Source organism: Microcebus murinus, chromosome 5, assembly GCF_040939455.1.
Source record: "Microcebus murinus isolate Inina chromosome 5, M.murinus_Inina_mat1.0, whole genome shotgun sequence".
Lineage (NCBI taxonomy): Eukaryota > Metazoa > Chordata > Mammalia > Primates > Cheirogaleidae > Microcebus > Microcebus murinus.
The window spans coordinates 27,566,945-27,588,753 of record NC_134108.1 but is presented as its reverse complement, the minus strand read 5'-3'; the positions used below and the strand labels follow the sequence as shown (position 1 = coordinate 27,588,753).

Here is a 21,809-nt window from a genome sequence, read left to right as displayed (position 1 = left end):
AAGAAATAATGTTGTTAAACCCCAATCAAAACCACCAAGGTGGTTTTTTCCATTCACATAAAATCCTCAACTAAATGTGAGAAATATTACAAGGGACAATTTCAAAAAGTAAACTTGTGACATTAAGTAATTTCAAATCTAAACAGTACCTACAAAGATGTAAAAACACTAATACAGAACACTAGCTTTTTAGATGAAATGTCCGATTTCAAATCAAAAATATAGTTTATTATATCTCAAACAAGAAGCAGTAGAATTAAGCAAAGTGTGCACCTAAAACAACAACACAGTTTTGCCATCTTAATGGTAGCTTATTTGAGCCAGCAGCGAAGAAGCCTGGAGAGCAAGTGGCAGTGAAATCATGAAAGGTGTTTTCCACAGCTTGTTGAAAATTTGAGTATTTTTCCTTGCAAAAAGTGGTCAAAAGCTTGAAGAAGTGGTAGTCAGTTGGTGCAAGGTCTGGTGAATACAGAGGATGACAGAGTGTTTCCAAATCCAGCTTCTGCAGTTTGAGCAGTGTTGTCTGTGCAACATGTGGTCAAGTGTTGTCTTGCAAGAGGACTGGCCTTTCTCTATTGACCAATCTTGGCTGCTTAATCAAAAGCATCTTCATCATTTCATCCAGTTGGCTGCAATATACATCTGCTGTAACTGACTGGCCAGGTATCATGAAGCTGTAGTGGAAAATACTAACTCTGGACCACCAAACACACACCATTAGCTTTTTTTGATGAACATCCAGTTTCCGACTGTGTTTGGACACTTCACCTTCATCCAACCATTGTGCCTAATGCTTGCAATTGTCAAAAGGAATCCATTTTTCATCACGTTAACAATACAGTGTACAAATGGTTTGCCTTTATGTTATGACAGCAAAGAGGCAAGCTTCAAGACGATTTTTCTTCTGATGCTCATTTAATTCATATGGAACCCATCTATCTAGCTTCTTCATCTTGTCCATTTGTTTCAAAGGGTCCAATATTGTTGGAATATTAACATTAAACCTTGATGCTAATTCACACATAGGTTGAGATGGATTTGCTTGCATTACAGCTTTTAGCTCATCATCCATCTTGGTCTCAGGTCGCCCACATGGCTCATTTTCAAGATTAAAATCACCAGAATGGAACTTCTTAAACCATCAACGTACTGTGTTGCTCCTTAGCCACCTCCTTCCCAAACACTCTGTTGATATTAATATTTCAAGTTGTCTGAAGTGTACTGGTTCCATGATGGAACTCATATTTGAAAATAACATGAATTTTTGATGTATCCACAGTTTCACAAAAATTGCTCTAAAAAAAAATTTGACAGATAATCACAAGCCAAACCGTGCATTTGCAAGACTGAGGATGTATCTTCGCAATAAAAATAAAACTAGAAGCATTAAAGTGAAATGTTAGAGATATCAACTGTCAAACTTAATACTTAAGGAAATCAGACATTTCATACTTAATAACTATATGTATAATGAAAAGAAGTAAACTATAGAATAGAAAATTGTAAGTACAATACGACCTTAGTAATATACATAAAAATGCATAGGAAAAAAACTGAAAGAAAATATGGCAAAACACAATGATGATTGTTGTTTCTGGGTAAGAAAATCATGAGTGAATTTTTTCACTTTTACTACGTTAAGAATATATTACTTTGACATTACAAAAGGGTAATTTGAAAGATTTCAAAAGCAAAATATTTTTATATTTATATGGCTTAAAAGCATTCAAAATAAATTCATAATAAATTTTTTAACATGAGACAAATCTATAATTCAAAGTCATTCAGATCAAAACACCTTGGGTGTAAAAATCATTTAAAGCTATTTTTTTTTAAACCTGGGGTTTTCCAAGTAGGTATACTTTTTGCCATCATCATTATTTTTCCTATAAATGTTTCAATATCTTGGTACATATAGATATACACAGACACACACAAATTAAGACTTTCAAAATTTCAAAGAAATCAGTGTAAAGTTTCTGATGGAAAAACTACTTAAAATATGAAATCATTTCACTGAATCTGACTAAAGATTTAAATTCTAGTTACCAACTGCACATTCAGAAAGTACACCAACTAGGCCACAGAGAATAAACCACTTCCTTTGATAATATAGCTGCACTGACTTATTTGGCATAATTTATTTGGCATGAATTATTTTTTCACTTTAAAGCACCATTATAGCACAACTTGCCTCATCAAATCCATCATACACAGCATCCATCTTCTATGACACAGAAGGAAAAAAGCCAAAAAGATTCACTGGGACCACACTTTAATGTTACTAAATATTGCTAAATCGGCAAGTTTTAAAAATTAAAAAATTTAAATTAACAGATTTCAACCTGTGTATTAGATTGGATTAGATACCTTGAGGTATTCATAAAAGGTTATAAAATTCATAACCAAATACATGCAATGAACTAAAATTAAGATATAACCATTCTATAGCAGTAAGAATTCTTACTACTAATTTTTCTCTTAAAAAACAGAATCATTTAATTTTATTAGTAAATATTACTGCTATGACTGAAAATTTTGTTTGTTAGACCAGAAATAGGACATCCTACAAAATACACCCTTTTTTAACTTATAGAATGAAACAGTCTAAATCATTCAAAAAAAAGCACTAGACAAATACACCATTCTTCACTATTCTGTCCTAGGCCTTCTGTTTCACTTATTCTAAACTCTCTCTGAGAGATTTCATCTACATCCCCATCCCTGGAATTATCTATTCTTGAGTCTCTCCCTACCAAACCATGTTAATCCTCTATGTCTTAAGCTTAGGCATGATATTATTACAGGCAAAGCTAAGAATGTATATTTGAGAAATACTTCCTAACAATGCAGGATAATCTAAATTTAATGAGCTCCTACTATGTGCCAAGAAATGCTATAATGGCTTAATACATATGATCTCATTTAACATCACAACTATCCTAAAAAACATTATTTATCCTACTTTGGCAAATGAGGAAACTGGCATCGTGTTAAGTAATTTGCTAAAGGTCACACATCTAGTAGTTGGTTTCGCTGAAATCTAAATCCAAGCAGTCTAACACAAGTATCTGTGCTCTTCTAAATTACTGTAGAAACTAGCAGTGAGAAATCAACAACTCTGGTCATAAAATCAGAGAAACAGTGAGCATTTGGAGAGAAGAAAAGCCTCAGGAGAAATAAAAATATAGTATGCACAAGCTGATATAAGGGAAAAGGTTTACAAGAACCTTGTTGAAAACTTCAAGAAAGGGTTCCAAATAGCAAGAGATGATAACTGAAAATTAAGATGTATTAACCAAATTTAAAAGACATCAAAATTTATTAATATTCTCTTTAATTAGGTGCTATTTACACTGTTTTCAGTGACAATAAAATACATATACACAGGCCTTCACAGATTCAACCTAGTCCTTATTTCAACCTAGTCTTCAATTTCTCTTCTAAATGCTACCTTTGGGATTTTCAGGAACATGACGTTAAAGGCTGCTCTATTTGAATAATCCTAAACAAATTCAAGTTTTAAAAAGATACAAAATAGACCATTGTATATATCTCCAGATATAATAAATTACTTCCAAACACGATTTTGAATTCATATGTGGGACCAAGAGTCATTCCTAAATGCCTTAAGAAGACTTGGTAATGATACTTAAATCCAGAAATAACTCCATAATAACAAATGTAATGAATTTTAAAGCAATTAATAAAGGGAAAGGGACATTAATGTTGTTTTAAGGGACTACTATATACATGTAGTAGGTAAAGTAGATAAAGGATAAATCATCATGACACTATGAGGTAGAGAATATTATCACCATTTTAAAGAAAAAGAAATCAAGTTTCAGAGGAATCCAATAACTCACCAAGGTCATGCAGATGGCAAATGGCAGAGCTAGGTTGCAAAAACAATATTGATCTAATTTCAAAGCTATCAATCCCTTCTACTATACCATAAACTACCAGTCACAGCACACATGCTTGATGCATGCTTAAAAGTCTAATGAAAATCTGAAGGAAAATGCAGTTCCACCCTTTTTTATGCCCTACCCAAAAATAGATTTTACAGGAATTATACTTAAATTTTTAAAATGTATTCAATAATTCTCTCAAGAGAAAATTTAGACTATGTATAACCTTGAAGTTCAGGTTTATTGTTTTTTTAAATGCAAGACTGGACACCAGTAAATTACCAAAGAACTGAAATAAAGATTTTAAATTTTCCTATAGAAAAAACGATCATAAATAAGGAGAATAAAAAGAATGGGAAAAATACTTATAAGGTATATGAGGAATAAAAAGTTACTACCTATAATATAAACAGGCTTAAAATAAAAAAAATCCAATAAAAAATGGACAATGGATACAATTAGTAATTCACGAAAAAATTCAAGTGACAAATACATGAAAAATATTCTACTTCAGCCAGAGGCGGTGGCTCACGCCTGTAATCCTAGCACTCTGGGAGGCCAAGGTAGGCAGATTGCTCAAGGTCAGGAGTTCGAAACCAGCCTGAGCAAGACTGAGACCCCGTCTCTACTAAAAATAAAAACAAATTAACTGGCCAACTAAAAACATATAGAAAAAATTATCCGGGCATGGTGGCGCATGCCTGTAGTCCCAGCTATGCGGGAGGCTAAGGCAGGAGGATCGCTTGAACCCAGGAGTTTAAGGTTGCTGTGAGCTAGGTTGATGCCACAGCACTCTAGCCCAGGCAACTTATTCGAGGGGGAGGGGGGCATGGGCAATATAAGTAACCTTAACACTTGTACCCCATAATACGCTAAAATAAAAAAATAAAATAAATAAAATATTCAACTTCACTAAAGTAACAATGAGACATTAATTTCTTACCTGTCGGATTGTCCAAAATCAAAAAAAGTAATGAAACGTACTGCTGGAGTAGAAATGAACCATAATACTTTTCATAAAGCAATTACCTCATCTATTGAAAAATAAACAATACATCTTTTGATTCGGCAATTCCACTACAGAGGATCCATCTCATAAAATCTCTACCATGTAAAGACATGTACAAGGATATTCTATGAATAGCACTGTTCACAGAAGCAAAAATTTAAAATAAAATGAATATGCTTCAATATAAGAAGTCGAATAAACTACAGTATAGCCATATCATGGAATAGTAAGTATATAATCACCAAGAAGAACAAGCTGGAAATAATCTAGTTGACAGTGTATTACCAAAAAAAGGAAAATAAAAAATACAGTATACCTTTTATTTATAAAAAGCATAATCAAAAATCCCTATATGTATGTGTCTATTTTTATATATAATTATGGGAAAAAATATACACCAGACTTAAAAATGGCTAAGTGGAGAAAAGGGCAGCAGGTACTATCCCAAAAAGGGCCTAGATAAAAACATCATGAATGATTTAAAAAAAAAATTTTTTTTTCATTGCTTTGAACTAAGTTCAGTTTATCATTTCTTGGGCATTTTCCATGGGCAAGACAATGGGCTACCTGCATCACATAGGTTATTTTACTTCTAGAAACATGTAAGGTAGATAGACACTATTTTCTCATGGATAAATGGTATTTTGGGCAATGTCGACCTGTTCAATATGTCATGGACACAATTTTCAGGGACACATAGGTAACATCATGACAATAGGCCCAGGAAAAACTGTATAATTTATATTTTACTCCTACTCACTCATTAATGAATGAAAACTTCAATACAGATATAAAACCCTTCTGTGGAATATAAAATAATGCTACCAATGATATTTACACATTGATATTTATATTTATATTATCTTATTCCTTATAAAATAATGCTATCAATGCTATTATGATTAACAATTAAATATAAGTAAATCTTTCTGAAGGATAACTTTATAATATTTACTAGAAGCCTTAAAAATTCCCATACTTTTTTATCCAGCAATACTCCTCCAGAATCACATATTTTATATAATTGAAGATGTACAAAAATGTTTACTGATGCATTTTTTATAATAGTAAACTAACTAAAATTCCTATGATAGCTGTTTGGTTAAATAAAATGCCAGACAACTAGAAAACAGAATACAATGAAATGTGAAATTATCAGTATAAGAAAAAAGTCTGTATATAGTTACCAGGGGAATGTGGGGACAGAAAAAATGGGGAGTAATTGTTTAATGTGGCAAGATTAAGTTAAAATGGGTTAAAAAAGAAGACCTCCTTTATTTAAAAAGGACTAATATACCCTCATATGTAGAAACACACACAAAGTATAAAAATGAAGACTTTAGTATTAGAAACACATTGCTCTGAATGTTGGTTCTACCATTTACTACTTTTGTGGACTTGGTCAAGATGTTTAGATATTTTAGAGCTTCAGTTCCTCCAGCTATAAATCTAAGATAATAATCCCTACTCTATATGATTATTGTGAATATTGAATGATTGAAGATATAAAGTATTTAGTATAGCATTTGGAGCACATACAATAAGTGCTCATTAATATTGTCTATTATTATTGCTTAAATGCATCAAAATTGCTAAACAGTTCAAAAATTCTAGATAATAGGATTAGGTGTGTGCTTTTTCTTACATTGGTACATTTGAATTTTCTCATTTGTCTCAATAAACAGTATTATTTAAGTTTGTGCTTTAAAATGGCACTGAGATAGCAACTATAAAAAAAATTAAATCCTCTGGTATTTTAAATAAACAGAATTGTGGCCTTAAGTAAGGAATCAAAAACCACAAAGTGACTTAAAATTTAAATAGACTAAGAAATGACTTTATTTTTTAGGACTGCTAATTTGCCAGGATTTAGAAATTGATACTGATTCTCTATTCAGGAATAACAAGTCTCTTAGTTAACTAATACTAGCAAGAAAAAAAACCTTATAATTTTTAAATATCCCACTAATGATAAAGCTGGTTCCCTAACAAAGGATTCAATTTTATCCTTAAGATACTTATCACCAAACAAGATTGTATAAAGTGTGACACACAGTTGACATTCAATATATTAATTCACTTCCCTAACTTACCTTGAAAGGTAGCAGCTCCCAGAACAGAAAACTTTACATAAAACCAAGAAAAAGAAGCAGTAACAAGTTCAGAGTGAAAGCACTTGGCTGTATTTTGGTACTTCTACTAAATCTGAGACCTAACCCCTGAGAGGCTACTATAACGCTGTAGGAAAAGTCTGTGCCTTAGTTCTGTGTCCCAGTGCCTAGCACAATTTTCTGATTTTAAAAAAACAAAGCATGTAATAAATACTGGCTAAACTGAATTTTATTTGTTGTCTTCCTCCATTCTATCCCTTGCTAAAGTACTTAGCAATGCTTAGCATATAACAAGGACTTAAAAATTATTTTTTATTAAAAGGACTTATAAATGCTTTAGAATAAAACAAGAAAGTATACACAAATATATATAATCTGATTATAATTTGTAAGGTTAAAAAAAGCAAAGTAATTAATACTAAAAAGAAACTATAAGACATTCACACAATTCACATATGGTACTGGCTATTCATAAAAACAGATAAGCTGTTTTGAGAGCCTAAAGTAAATTATTTTTAAATTAAGCAATTAGTGCTTCAGTTTTTCCAGTGTAGGTGTATATACAAAGAGAATCTTAAAACATATCTGAGAACATTCTGAACTACTAAAGTTTTTTCACTGAAATAAACCACTTCCTTTAAAAAGAACCCACATAATTTTAAGCAGAAAGCCAATTAATTCTGAAGCTATCTGTACAAGTATAAAATTCCTCTAATTGCTTAAATGAAAATAATCAATGATGGATAATTACCAAAAAAATTTTCAATGAAAAATATACTAAAGAGGGAAATAAAAAAGTTGCAGTTGAATATGCCTATTTTAGCAACTTACTAAAAAGAATTAAAGTAAAATGAAATATATATTTTAAGAGTATTAAAAAGTTCATACAGATTTAGTAGTTTTCATAATATCTCATATTAATAATCTTCCTCTAAATGTAGACTTTTAGTTAATCACAGGATTTAATTTCCAGGATAAGGATAAAATCTCATAATACATTTGACCTGAGAAGGAAGAAAGAAGAAGTTGCATCTTCTCATAAAAATCTAACATCACCATATCTAAATTTAGTTACACTGGTAAAGTCTAAGAAACAGACAAATACAGCACATGGGCAAGCAGAAAAAAGTGATCTTGCTCCAAGTGTTTACAGCTCTGCTTCCCCCCCCCTTTTTTTTTCCTTTATTGACTTCTTGAATCTGGTCTAAGGAACATCCTGCCATTAAGACCCAAAAATATGATAATCATCATCTGAGTATAAATAATATTGTAGAAATATTCAAATAGTAGTATACCAATATACTATATACTTTGTTTAAAAGACTATTAACACTACAAAAAAATAGCAAAACAATGTTAGAAAATAACTACATCTTCATTATATAAAATTAGGCTCTATTTTCTAAATTACAGTTGTATTTGAAAGGAAAACTACATGAAATTCAAAAGGAAAGGAAAATGACATGTAATATATTTCTAAGCAGTATGAGCAAACTAGTATTACTTAACGCAAATCTTATCAAAAATAGCTCAATTATAAAGTATAATATTGAAGTCTATTTCTTCAAACCCTGTAACACTTTTTTTTTTTTTTTGAGACAAGGTCTCACTCTGTTGCCCAGGCTAGAGTGCCGGTGTCAGCCTAGCTCACAGCAACTCCTGGGCTCAAGCAATCCTTCTGCTGCAGCCTCCCGAGTAGCTGGGATTACAGGGATGCACCACTATGCCCGGCTAATTTTTTATATATGTTTTTAGTTGTCCAGCTAATTTCTTTCTACTTTTTTTTTTTAAGTAGAGACGGGTTCTCGCTCTTGCTCAGGCTGGTCTTGAACTCCTGAGCTCAAACAATCCTCCCACCTCAGCCTCCCAGAGTGCTAGGATTACAGACATGAGCCACCACACCCGGCTCCTATAATACTTTTAAACAACAATGATCTGATTAGTATAAACATTTATCAGTTACTTTATTTCTGAAGCAATGAAATATCAATTTTGAGAACTGTAAAAAATATTAAATTTAAATTACACATGATTCTTTTTCCAGATTTATAGACTATTTTTTCTCATTGCTTACTTTTTTTAACATTAACTATTTTTCTAAATGAATCAAAATAAATCCAGTGTTAGAAAAAGCCTTAAGAGTGAAACTTCAGTTGACCAAGTAATATCCATTCTGGTGAAAACAATTTATCTTCCAGTTAGGTTGACTTAATTATAAAATTTTTACCCATAAGTAATAAAATTTTTCTGTCAAGATTTTCCTTTAAAACAATAATAATGCTATATGTATTTTAATTTCTGACCATTTTTGTGGGGAAAAAAAGAATGTTACTCATTTTTATAAATTTAGAGGTGTTTTCTCTCTTGATAGATTTAAGGTGTCAAGGGAAAAAACGTCCGAAAATTCCATAATTTTGCTCCCCAAATATATGCTCTTTTAGCAGTTCAATCACATGAATGTATAACAAAATTAATGATAACTCATTATGTTACATGTATTTGCTATTGATGCTATTGGTGACTTTCAATATATGTTAACATGAGGAACTAAAATGTTATCTAAATTAAGACATGTTAATATTCAATATATTATTTTAGAGATTAGAGTTCTAATTTATTATCATAAAAGGCTACTTTTTTTCTTTTTGAGACAGAGTCTCACTCTGTTGCCAGGCTAGAGTGCTATAGTGTTAGCCTAGCTCACAGCAACCTCAAACTCCTAGGCTCAAGCAATCCTACTGCCTCAGCCTCCCAAGTAGCTGGGACTACAGGCATGCACCACCATGCCCAGCTGATTTTTTCTATATGTATTAGCTGGCCAATTAATTTCTTTCTATTTATAGTAGAGATGGGGTCTCGCTCTTCCTCAGGATGGTTTCAAACTCCTGACCTATAGGTATCCGCTACCATGCCCAACTAATTTTTTTATATATATATATTTTTAGTTGTCCAGCTAATTTCTTTCTATTTTTAGTAGAGATGGGGTCTCGCTCTTGCTCAGGCTGGTCTTGAACTCCTGACCTTGACTGGTCCTCCCACCTCAGCCTCCCAGAGTGCTAGGATTACAGGCGTGAGCCATCGCGCCCAGCCAAAAGGCTAATTTTTATGTAGCTACTAAGAAGTTCTCATTCAAAAATGATAAAAATACAAAAATATTGAAAAATTCTCTGAATGAGAAAAAAAAGAAATTGCATTCCACACTATTGACATGGATACTGGAATCATTATACCAAAACTGCTAATAAAACTTTAACACAAGGCTTGCCATATCACATACCCAGAAAGAAATTATTCACAAGCCTCTCAGACCAGTCTAGTTTCATAGTCAAAAAGGGACTATCTAATCTACCAACTGCCCTTGGGGAAAAAAAACACCCAGTTAAAGAACCAGAGCAAAGATGTTTCTATACCATTCTTCTCCCAAAAGAACTCACCCCAAAACAAAAAATAAAAGGGAGAAAGAGAGAAACAGAAGAACACTCCACCTTCAACAAAATAATACCAAAACAAACTACGAAGAGCATCTGCCAAACAGAAATTTGGATCAAAGTGAGAGCACATGGGGGCACACATGACTGCACATTTTGTCCAAAAGGCATAGTTCTCCAAAGTTGGAGGCATACCTCTGAAGGACCCACCCAAGGAGCCATCATGAAAACAGCTAGATCTGGACATATGTGAAAGCTGAGAAGAATCTCAGACCCAATCTACACCAAGGACAAGGAAATCATAAACATCTTCAAAAGAGAATTCCACAGCCTCCTAGAGCTTCTATTTTGCCTCAAAAGGGGAAAATTTGGGAAAAGTGGAACAGTAAGCCAGCAGAGCTCAGGAGAAAACTGAAGGGGGAGCAGGAAACTACTACGGAAATAAAAGCCACACTAGACGCAGCAGAATCAGGCTAGCTAGCAATATGCAGTAATAGAAAACAGTAGAGCAACATCTACAAAGCCCTCCAGGAAAGAGAGAGTAACCCTAAACTATTATTTGTCGATTTGTCATGCAAATACAGATCACAAAATCACTTTCAAATATTTAATAACACAGGAAATATTTTCACATGCATATTTTAGGAGGAGGAGAAGGGAGGAGTTGAAGCAGATGTCAAACCAAGTCAAACACAAATAATCACTAGATTCCTTTTAAAATAACTGTAGGTTAAAACTAAGGAAAGTATTAGTACAGAATAAAATGAAAATGCTTTAAATCCTGACAATCAATGACTAATATAACTAAAAAATCTCAGGAGAAAAGAGAGGGCAAGTATGAGAAAGAATAACTCTGAAGAGCTCAATTTTTAAAGCTAGGACTCATTAAACAACTTTAAAAGTTAATAATTCAATTAATAGAAATTTAAATATATTAACATTATCAAAGGCATAAAGGTAAATACCTTACATAAGAACTTAAAATATTAACAAAAATTATGAGAAATAGAAAGTGAAGTATAAATATGTTAATTTCTTCATTTTTTATAGTGAGAGATCAACATATATTGTTTAATGTTGGCAAATTTTTAAAAAGTTAAAGTATGTAATTTAATTATAAACTACAAATTTTCCAAATTATCAAAGAGTATATACAAGGATCAAAACAAACATAAATCATATATCAAAATAAGTACAGAAGACAACTTTTTAAAAAATAACAGAAGGTATTATATCAATGCCATCAGTGGGAAAACCCCATTTGTTAAAACAGTCTCTGAAAAACCCAAGTATACACCAGTACAGGAGACACAACTATACCAAAGTAACTCAAAATACTGAAAGCAAAAGGATGGATAAATAAAACTTAGAGAAAGTAGCAATCGCAACATTAATGTTAAACTGAATTTATGGCAAAAAGCATAAAACTAGCATAAAGGGAACTTTATATTAATGAAAAACTCAAATCCATAGAAAGAGCATGTATCTTTACATATCAAAATTTATATAAAGAGTAAAACTCAATAAACTTCAAAAAATAAAGAGTACAGACCACATTCTCTGATTAAGAGTATAATAAAACCAGAAATCATAATAATAATTAAACTCCCCCAAGAACCTAGAAATTTTAAAACTCTCAGATTCTGGGCTTAAAAAGGAAATCAAAATCAAAATTGAGGGCCGGGCGCGGTGGCTCACGCCTGTAATCCTAGCTCTCTGGGAGGCCGAGGCGGGTGGATTGCTCAAGGTGAGGAGTTCGAAACCAGCCTGAGCAAGAGTGAGACCCCGTCTCTACTATAAATAGAAAGAAATTAATTGGCCAACTAATATATATACAAAAAAATTAGCCAGGCATGGTGGCGAATGCCTGTAGTCCCAGCTACTTGGGAGGCTGAGGCAGGAGGATTGCTTGAGCCAGGAGTTTGAGGTTGCTGTGAGCTAGGCTGACGCCATGGCACTCACTCTAGCCTGGGCAACAAAGCGAGACTCTGTCTCAAAAAAAAAAAAAAAAAAAAAATCAAAATTGCATATTATTCAGAAAATAATGGCAACTTTAAAACAGCCCATAAGCTACAGCAAATGCATTATTCATAAGAAAAATAATGACTATAGAGATATAAGTCAATAAGAGAAAATAGGAATGATGCATATCAACTTTAAGGTAGTAGAAAGGAGCAAGGAAAGGATGGGGCTAGATTCCAATCTACTAGTTTATTTCTTAAAACAGAGAAAGATCTTAAATGTACGTGACAAAATGTTGGCTTCTGTTAAAGTAGTAGCTCCATGATGTTTCTTGTATTATTTCCTATATTTTTCTGCTTGAAATCTCATAAATTAAAACTAACTTTTAAGATAAAGAATTAAAAGTCCATTTAAGTTAAATTAAATATTTTACTCAGAGAGGTAAAAAATAAAAAGTGGAAAACAGACAAAGTCATAAACAGACAAACTCACAAAATAATCAATTAAAACTAGTATAACTAATCACCAATCTAAGAGCCAATCTTCGGGGAAGAAAAAACAAGACAAATTACAAGGTAATAATCAAAAAAGAAAAAAGCTGGGTGAAGGGGAACGAGAAGAGTAGAGTAGAGAAAATAATACCCAAGACTCTAGAAGAATATGACAATGTCTGATACAATGTTTAACAAAAATATGTTTTTGTCACCTTGGATGAAATGGATGGTTTTCAAAGAAAATTAAAACTTTTGAAACTAACCCCAGAATATTCAGAAAGATGAATCCTATCATAAAAAAAATAATTTTAACACAGTTTAAATTATTCAAGGATAAAGAAAAATGTTCTAAATTTTCTATACAACAATCATAAGAAAAAACAAAATCCAACAAAAAGCATGCACATACACAATTATAAATTCATTTTATGAATAGATAGAATAATCTTAAATAAAATGTTAGCAAATAAAATCCATCACATTAAAAGAATAATCTACCATGACCAAGTGGAGCTATTATAAGACTAAAATAATACTACAAAATCTATTAAGATAATGTAAAACTAGATCAATACTAGAAAATCTATTATGATAATATAACATTTAGTATTACCTAAAGCCTTTGGCATCTATGGAAACAATATTGTTTTCCTTCAAAAATCTCTTGATAAACACAATAAGAACTACAACTGGAATTTTTTTCAGTAACTTGACAAGCTATTTCTAAAGCTCATATAGGAAAAAGAGCCATGTGCGATAACTCTGAAACCTATAAAAAAGGAGATAAATACAAGACAGCCTACAAAATATTAAAACTTAACCATAATAAAAGGCTACAATAATTTAAATTTATTAGTACAGAGTCCCAAAATAGAGGACCGACAGGAATTTAGTATGTGTCAAAGATAGGATTTCCAAAAAAAGGACGTATAATTCAATAAATCGTCTTTCCATAAAGAGAAAAGATGTTGGTGGAGAAACTGATTCCTCTGTTAGCCCTTAATATTAGCTGGATCAAAGATACAAAAATAAAAATATGAATCTGGCAGAAGTATTAGAAGAAACAATAATCTTTTTAAAAAATTATCTTGTAGTGGAGTAGCCTTTTAAACAAAAATCCTTAAGAAAAATTACTAATAAAAATTTTAAATTTATCTTCTAAAATATGACCTAGGAAATGACAAACTGGGAATCAGAAAAAGTATTTTCCATGCATATAATTTTTGTAAGGACTAATTTCCTTAGTATATAAATATGTATATATGTATATGTGTGTACATAGTTCCACACACATATTCCTATAAATTATGAAATGAAAAATTAAACCAGCAGAAAAATGGGCAAAGATTAAGAGCAGACAGTTCTAAAAAAAATATAAATAGCTTTAAATATATGACAAGGCAGTTAGCCTCACCCATGAAAAACTATTTTCCAATTATCAGGTTGGCATAATACCAAAAGAAATAATACCCTTATCTGTGAGCATTTGCGCAAAAACACTCACAAACTCGTGGGAAGGAAATTAGTACAATCCCTATTAAGAGCAATTAGGTAGTATCTATCGAAAATGTTTAAATTCAATTTCTAAAAATATAGGTTGTTCATTTATCATTAGCAACTGTGAACACTTAAAATGTTTAATAGATTAGGCTGTTTAAATAAATTATGGTACAATGTTAAAGAATTCTACACAGCTTTTAAAAAGAATGAGATTGATCTATATGACAATAAAGAAAGATCTGCAAAATGCTTATTAAGTGACGCAGATATAAAAGCGTAACAGTATTCTCCCATTTGTGTAAAAACGTGTATGTACATTCACATTTGTGTCATATGCAAGTAAAGTTTCTGGAAGAATAAAGAAACAATTTGTTTAGGTTGGTTTATAGGTTTTCAGTGGTCTCCAACCTTTTTGGCACCAGAAACCAGTTTCACGGAAGACAATTTTTCCACGGATAGAGGATGGGGAATGGAGGTGTACGGCACGGAGCTCAGGGGGAGTAGAGCCAGCGATGGGGAGTAGAGAAGCTTCCCTCTTGGGCTCACTCACTTCCCCCTGGTGGTGCGGCACCACCACCCCCCTCCTAAGTTTCATGGAAGACAATTTTTCCATGGGGGGGGAGGACCAGCGGAGCTCTGCGCTAACAGGCTGCAAACCAGTGGGGTTCATGGCCTGGAGGTTGGGAACCGCAGTAGGGAACAAAATTGTGGGACTGTATTAGGAGAGAAATTCACTTTTACTTAAATGCCTTTCCTACATTTATTTACCAGATGTATTCTGTACTGGGGATACAGCAGTGAACACACAAAATTCTTGCATTTGAAGAATTTACATGGAGGAGAGGGAATGGGGAACAGGGAGGAGACAGATAATAAAACATGTATACAACACAAGCAATGTCAGTGATACAAGCGTTGTGAGGAACAATAAAGCATGGTTACAAGAGAAAGAGTATGTGTGTGTAGGGAATTATGATTTCACATATGATGTTAATAAAAGGAGTACAGTGAACTATGGGTCCCAAAACATATACAACCAATCCTCATTATTCCCAGATTCCATATTTGTGAATTCACCTATTCACTACAGTTTATTTATAACCCCCAAATCACTACTCACTTTTGCACTCACTTGCAGGAGACACTCTGCCTGTTTCACCTCTCACACTGTAAACAAGTATCCTTTTCTTGGTCTATTTAGTGTCACATTTTTTCATTTGTGCTTTTTGTTGATAAAAAATGGCCTGCAAGTGTAGTGCTGAAGTGTTGTCTGATGTTCCTAAGCATAAGAAGGCTAAGATGGAGATGTGTTAGATAAGGCATCAGTTATACTGCTGTTGATCATGAGTTCAATGTTCATGAATCCATGATATATAAATAAAGCAAGGGTAAGGGTGTGTACTGATTGGTCGACAAAAATGTTGCGACTAGAGGCTCATAGGAACCTAACCCTTTATTTCCCATAGAAGCAATGGTTCAGTGTTGACTAATTCAGTGTTTGCAGTGACTTTATAAAATATAACTATCACAAATAACAACTCTCTATATATGCATACCTATGTGTACACACACATATATTTACTTATTTATAAAGTAGAAATTACAAGAATGGTAAGCAATTCTAAGTAGTACGTGAGGAGAGAAGAATCAAGACGAAGCTAGGTTTCTGTTTTTAGAAACTGGGGGATGGTAATACTAGTAATAAAGATAGGAAACAGAAGGAGGTGGCAGCTTGAATGAGGAAGACAAAGATGTCAGCTTTAGACAGTATAATGTTATATGTGCCAAACTGTAATAAATATAATTATGTGTTTAAGTGTGCATATCTCCCCTCCCCTTGATGGTAATATATACATCCTGTATATATCAGAATATATACATCCTGTATCTAAAATGCTTTCCTTTAGTCATACACTATAAATCAGGAATCTCAACATCAGAAACATATGTACACTTTATCATTTTTTTTTTTTTTTCTGGAGACAGGGGTCTCACTAAGTTGCCCAAACTGGACACAAACTCCTGGGCTCAAGCAATCATCCTGCCTCAGCCTCCCTAGTAGCTGGAACTACAGGCACATACCATTGCGCCCAGCTGATCATTTCTTTTACCTTCCACTGTATCTCTGCAATTACATTACTAATACTCACCATAACCTACACTTTAATAGTGTTTCTGTGTAAGTCCTAAAAAGTTAAAAGAATACATTAAATTTTACCCTGTGGAAAGGAAGAATTCTAAATGCTAATTATCTTAAAAGAAATTCTTCATAACCAGATAGTTTGGGTTTTTTTTAATTTGTTTATAAGACATACAACAGAACCTTCAGCATAAATTATTAAAAAATCATTCAGACATATCCAGTTCATATAGAAAAACCTAATGGGTAAATTATGTTTCACACTTGATTTAAGAAAACCTCAGAATTATTTTTCAATGTAGCTTTTGCAAAACACATATATACACTCAAAATGTGACAAGTTTTTTACAACCTAAAAATTAAAATTATAATATACAACTGCATAAGCTGAGCTTTATGTAATTATAAGTATATAGGTAAAAGAAAACTAGTATAGAAATCCCTATTAATCCTCCTTGTACAGTCAACATTATCTTTATTTACATATGTTCCACTGTTTATATAAATAATAGAAAACAATTTCTAAGCTACTATAAAACTGATTTTATAACCAAATATATACTTGTATAAACACAAAACAGAAACTTACTGATACAAAGTTCTTTCTCAATATACAATTTGTACTTGTTTATTTGCAATGGCCCACAAATAGATTCACGGTCAATTTAAAAGATAAATAATCACAAAATAATTCATTGTTTTTCCCTATGACTATGTTTACCTTATATGCTTCCTTTTATATACAAGAAAGAGCACCTTACTAGTTTTATCCCTATTACGACAATTAGTTACATAACCTTCCACTTAGTAAAAATTATTAATAAATATAAATCACTGAGAATAGTTACCACTACTTATATGATAAGAAGGGTAAAAGTTCAAGAAAGAAGAATTCAAATCTAAAGGGAAGAAAAGAGGTTAAAATGCCAGTTCAGTAACAAGGAAAAGGGGAAAAGGTAAAACAAAAAGAAAAGGAAAGTGTTCTGTACAGAAATGAAACCCTGGTTCTTGGCAATTAATTGTAAGAAGAACTATATCTAAAAGAGCCAACTAAAGACTTCCGAACGCAAAAGAACAAAACATTCATGAACATCAGATCTCTTATAGAACAAAAAGAACAAAAATGATAATTTTTAATGTATTTTATATCGTTTAGAATGTAATTACAAATTATTCCTATGCCTAAAGCAAAATATTAATGTACTTGATAATGCAAATAAAAATGGCTGCATCTCGAAATTGATATTTGAACTAAAAAATAACAAAAACCAGAACAGCATACCTGAGCTACCAAGACAGCAGTCAGTCAATAAAAAGCAGCTGGTGCAGAATATGCACTTAGTATAAACAATATCATCACAAGGAATATATTCAACAGCAAGCAGGCACTCATCTTTTTACCAAGGGCCAATGGCCAAGGGAGGAAGGAGAAGTGGTCTTCTTGGTTCTACCCTCAGAATCTCAGAGACTGTGACATTCGCTTGGTCAATAAGGGTAAATGCTTACCATGTACATGCCTGACAGACCCATAGCCAAGACAAGGGAAATAGGAAGCCTGGAAACTTATTTAAGATACTGTTATTTCCCTTATCACCCTGTAACACATAATTTTATTCCCCACAAAAAGAATCTCATAAATGTTAGTTACAATCCTGATCAGCTAACAAAGGGAGACCTAGTTCACTCCATAAGGTCTGCTATATAGCTTTAGAAGTATTGTATTTTTACTTGAAAATTACTTTATTATAAGAGGGTAAAACAATAGTGCCACTATTCAACTAAATATAGGTTAAATAAGTATTCGTGGACTCGTGCAAAATGGACCACTTAGGTAGCAATTAATCAGGAATTATCCATTAGTTACAAGCTCTTAGAATATATTATAATTCACTTCAAAATTGGAGATTGCCTACATATAAATCTAGTTAATGAGTCATATACTATATTTCAAAATTACTAAAATGTTTAATAAAGGTTCAAGACTAGAAAAACAAACTCAGTAGTTGGGGTAATTCATATTTTAATCAATCAGAAAGTATAGCTTATCATTTATATGATCTCCTAAGTGTCAGTATTATATGCATTGAAATATGCAGTTAAAAACAAAACCTGAAAACATCATAAGAAATCAAAAAGTATTTGCTTATAACAATGAAGACATAATGCCATTTTAACTTTTCCCACCAAAATACTAATACAAAAACATCAGACAGAGCTAAAAATTTTGGAATGTCTTTCTGAAAATAAACAGAAAGAAGAAGTGAACAAAAAAAAATTACCATATGCATAGTGAAACAGCTATAGGAGAAAAATATTTCTTTCCTGGGAAAAGGCCAGCTATTTTATTAAGAAATAGCATTACAGATACTACTATATTTTTTTTGGCAAGGAATACTAATAATACTTGCATCATTTCATGCAAAAGACCATAATTTCTAATTAGCAATTTTCCTTGATATTTTCTAGAAAGTATACATTCAAGTTGGTCAGATGTTATTCTTAGCATTAATAATTCGGTTCTATTGATTTCTTTCTCTAAGGCAGTAGTTCTCAGGCAGAAGTATCCATCAGATTCACTTGGGGATCATTTTGAAAATATACATTCCTAAGTGCCATCCCTCAGAGACTGATTTAGCACATCTGGAGTGAAGACACAGTATGTCTTGAAATAATTCCCCCAGTGATTATGATTGCTAGTTAAGGACCACTGCTAGTTACCCACTTATTCTGCTCACTAGAGGGCTCTTATTTGATCTACCTTTGCTGAAACTTTGTCATTGTAGGGCACACAGCTGTTAGTAGCAAAAAAGAAAACCCCACATTTCATTACTTATTGTAAAGAAAAAGAGAGATCTGGAAAAATGTGTATTTGAAGAACATGCAACCATACTTGACAACACTTTCCATATATTTATTTTAAGGGGTACATTTAGGACAAATGTTTTGAAAAATGTATAAAAATAATTCACATATTAATCCAGCATCTATATTTACATGGTCCCTTAAAAGATTTTTATATTTTCATCATCAAAAATGTATTTCAACAACTTCCATGGTACTCTTAAAAGTCAGGAATTTTAACATTTTCTAATAGAAAAATTTTAGTATTTACCTGCAGAAAAATAATGAAACTTGGAATGATATCAGTACTATTTGAATATATAATGTCTCAGCTATACTATGCCACATAAGAATAATCTTCATACTAAACTATAATAATCCCAAGTGCTGGCATTTTTGTTTAAGAACAAAACACAAAAATATTTCATAGAAAAAAATCTCATCATAAAAACTTATAAAGTTGAATGTTTCAAATAAAAATATCTGAGGTTTGATTTTACAATATCAAGTTTTCATATGCACTTTGTAAACACATACTCATAGGCTATCAACTTAAAGTCAGTAATCACTAAAAGATAGTAAAAAAAAATTTCAGTGCAAAAATACATACCAACTGAAGTTATCGACTGACTTAAGACCATTTTAATATAAAAATCACAACTTGAATCCCATAATATAAAGTGATCCTATAAAGACTTTAATTAAAAATATAAAGCTCTACAACAGTAATCAAGTTTTGCTTTTGTTACTATTCTCTAGTAAAAGCTTTCTTTTGATTAGCTTTTACAATGTCATCAGGAGATGCTGATTTGAAGTCAAATGGTGTTATTGCTACAAGAGGACTTATTTCTTTGTCCTTTACGTCTTGAACTTGTCTACTATAAAGAAAAGTCTTATAGAGGTCAAAGGTGCGTCGCTTGCAACTGTTCAGTGGGTAACGAAGACACAGTGTTGAAGCAAAAGCTGAAGGTCTAGCAGCAAGGGCCTTGGTCCAAGAGAGAGAAAAAGGTGGCTTTCTAGTCAAAGAGCCTTTATTGTTTTTCTTAATATCCTTAGGAAAACTGGAATTTTTCCCTAACTTTGAACCTGGAACTTTATTAGTTCCTGATGCTGGAGCAACTGATTGGTCTACTAAAAGCTTTGGAGCAAAATCTGGGGTTTTTATAAGGACACTAAGATCAATATTTGAATCTCTTCCAGGAGATCTCATTTCAGATAAACTGAGCTCAAAGGAATCTTTCTTAATCTGAGAGTTGTCTACATCAATCGTTTCTGCAATCAAATCAGAAAGCGACAAATTCTCAAGGTCTCTTATGGGAGAAGCTTTATGAAATGCCAAAGATGACAGAGATCCTGTTAATTCTGATATTCCACCTGAAGACTGAGAGCGATTTGCTAGTTGTGACAGGGGAAAGGATCCCAAACTTAGATCTGTGAAACTGGCAGATGACTGGTTACAAAGATCAGATAAAGTAAAGCATTGGCTTAGATTGTTTTCTTTGCGTTCCTGAAACAGTTCAGCTAGGGATGGACTTTCACACTGGAAAAACTGCAAGTTGTCATTTTTTAAAATGTCATTCTTAGCACTTTGTTCACCTAAAGAAACACTTCTAATTTCAGCCTTTTTACTTGCATTTAAATTATCAAGACTTATATTTTCCAATGAGCTAGTTAAGTGTAAAGGATTATTTGAACTTCCTAAACTGTTTTGTTCTGGAATGTTTGGGAAATCTGATAGTGAATTGTTTTGAATAAATAAGGAATTATTCAGTGTTGTGCTCTTTGTCATTAAGGACTTTAAATCTGGTATTTCTTTGAATGCAGAATCATCTTTGGAAACACATTCAGATGCCTCAGATCTTAAAAAATCACCATCTACATTCTTTGAAAGTAGACTTTCTGGACTATCTGTGGATGATAATCTGACTGATGGCTGATGTTTACAAGAATCTCTTGGCATATCATGAATTAGGTCAGCTAGCGAAAGCTCTTTTGTTAACTTACATGATTCTAGTTTCTTTTCACTTTTAGGTCTGTCAAGTTTCTTTTTTCTATGAAGTAAATAGTGACTTGGAACTGAAGAATTATGATATGATCCACATTTTGCTACTGAGCTACAACAATCAAAGGGTTTGCTACTATAATCCAAATGATTTGCTGATCGAGGATAAGAACTTTGAACATTATCAGCTGAAACTTCAGAGGAAGAAAATAAGACTCCTTACCTTACAAGAGCCATTAATTTTCAGATGAACAGGTTGACATATGCAGAAGACAGTCACCGCAACCAAAAGGAAACATGAAATGAGGCATTTAATTACTAAATGCTTTTTTGATTATGACATGAAAAAAGTGATAGTTGATCATTATAAAACATTAAGTGAACACTCTAAAAAACAATAATAAAGGAATA

General features: G+C 32.3%; 1 protein-coding gene across 3 annotated transcripts in view; it reads right to left on the bottom strand.

The window, feature by feature from the left end:
- Window positions 1-21,809, bottom strand: part of HBS1L (HBS1 like translational GTPase) — a 91,251-nt gene that overhangs the window by 52,784 nt on the left and 16,658 nt on the right. Inside the window, exon 1 of one of the 3 annotated variants that reach the window (XM_076002935.1) lies at window positions 21,401-21,460. The exons of 1 other annotated variant lie outside the window; for it this stretch is intronic. Coding sequence is in view for 1 of the 2 variants with exons in the window: in XM_076002933.1 (XP_075859048.1) it covers window positions 20,145-21,616 (1,472 nt within the window). In the remaining variant the exon portion in view is untranslated. Of the gene's footprint in view, window positions 1-7,526; window positions 21,617-21,809 lie in introns of those variants that run through there. One more of the 3 variants, XM_076002933.1, reaches the window with a different exon arrangement.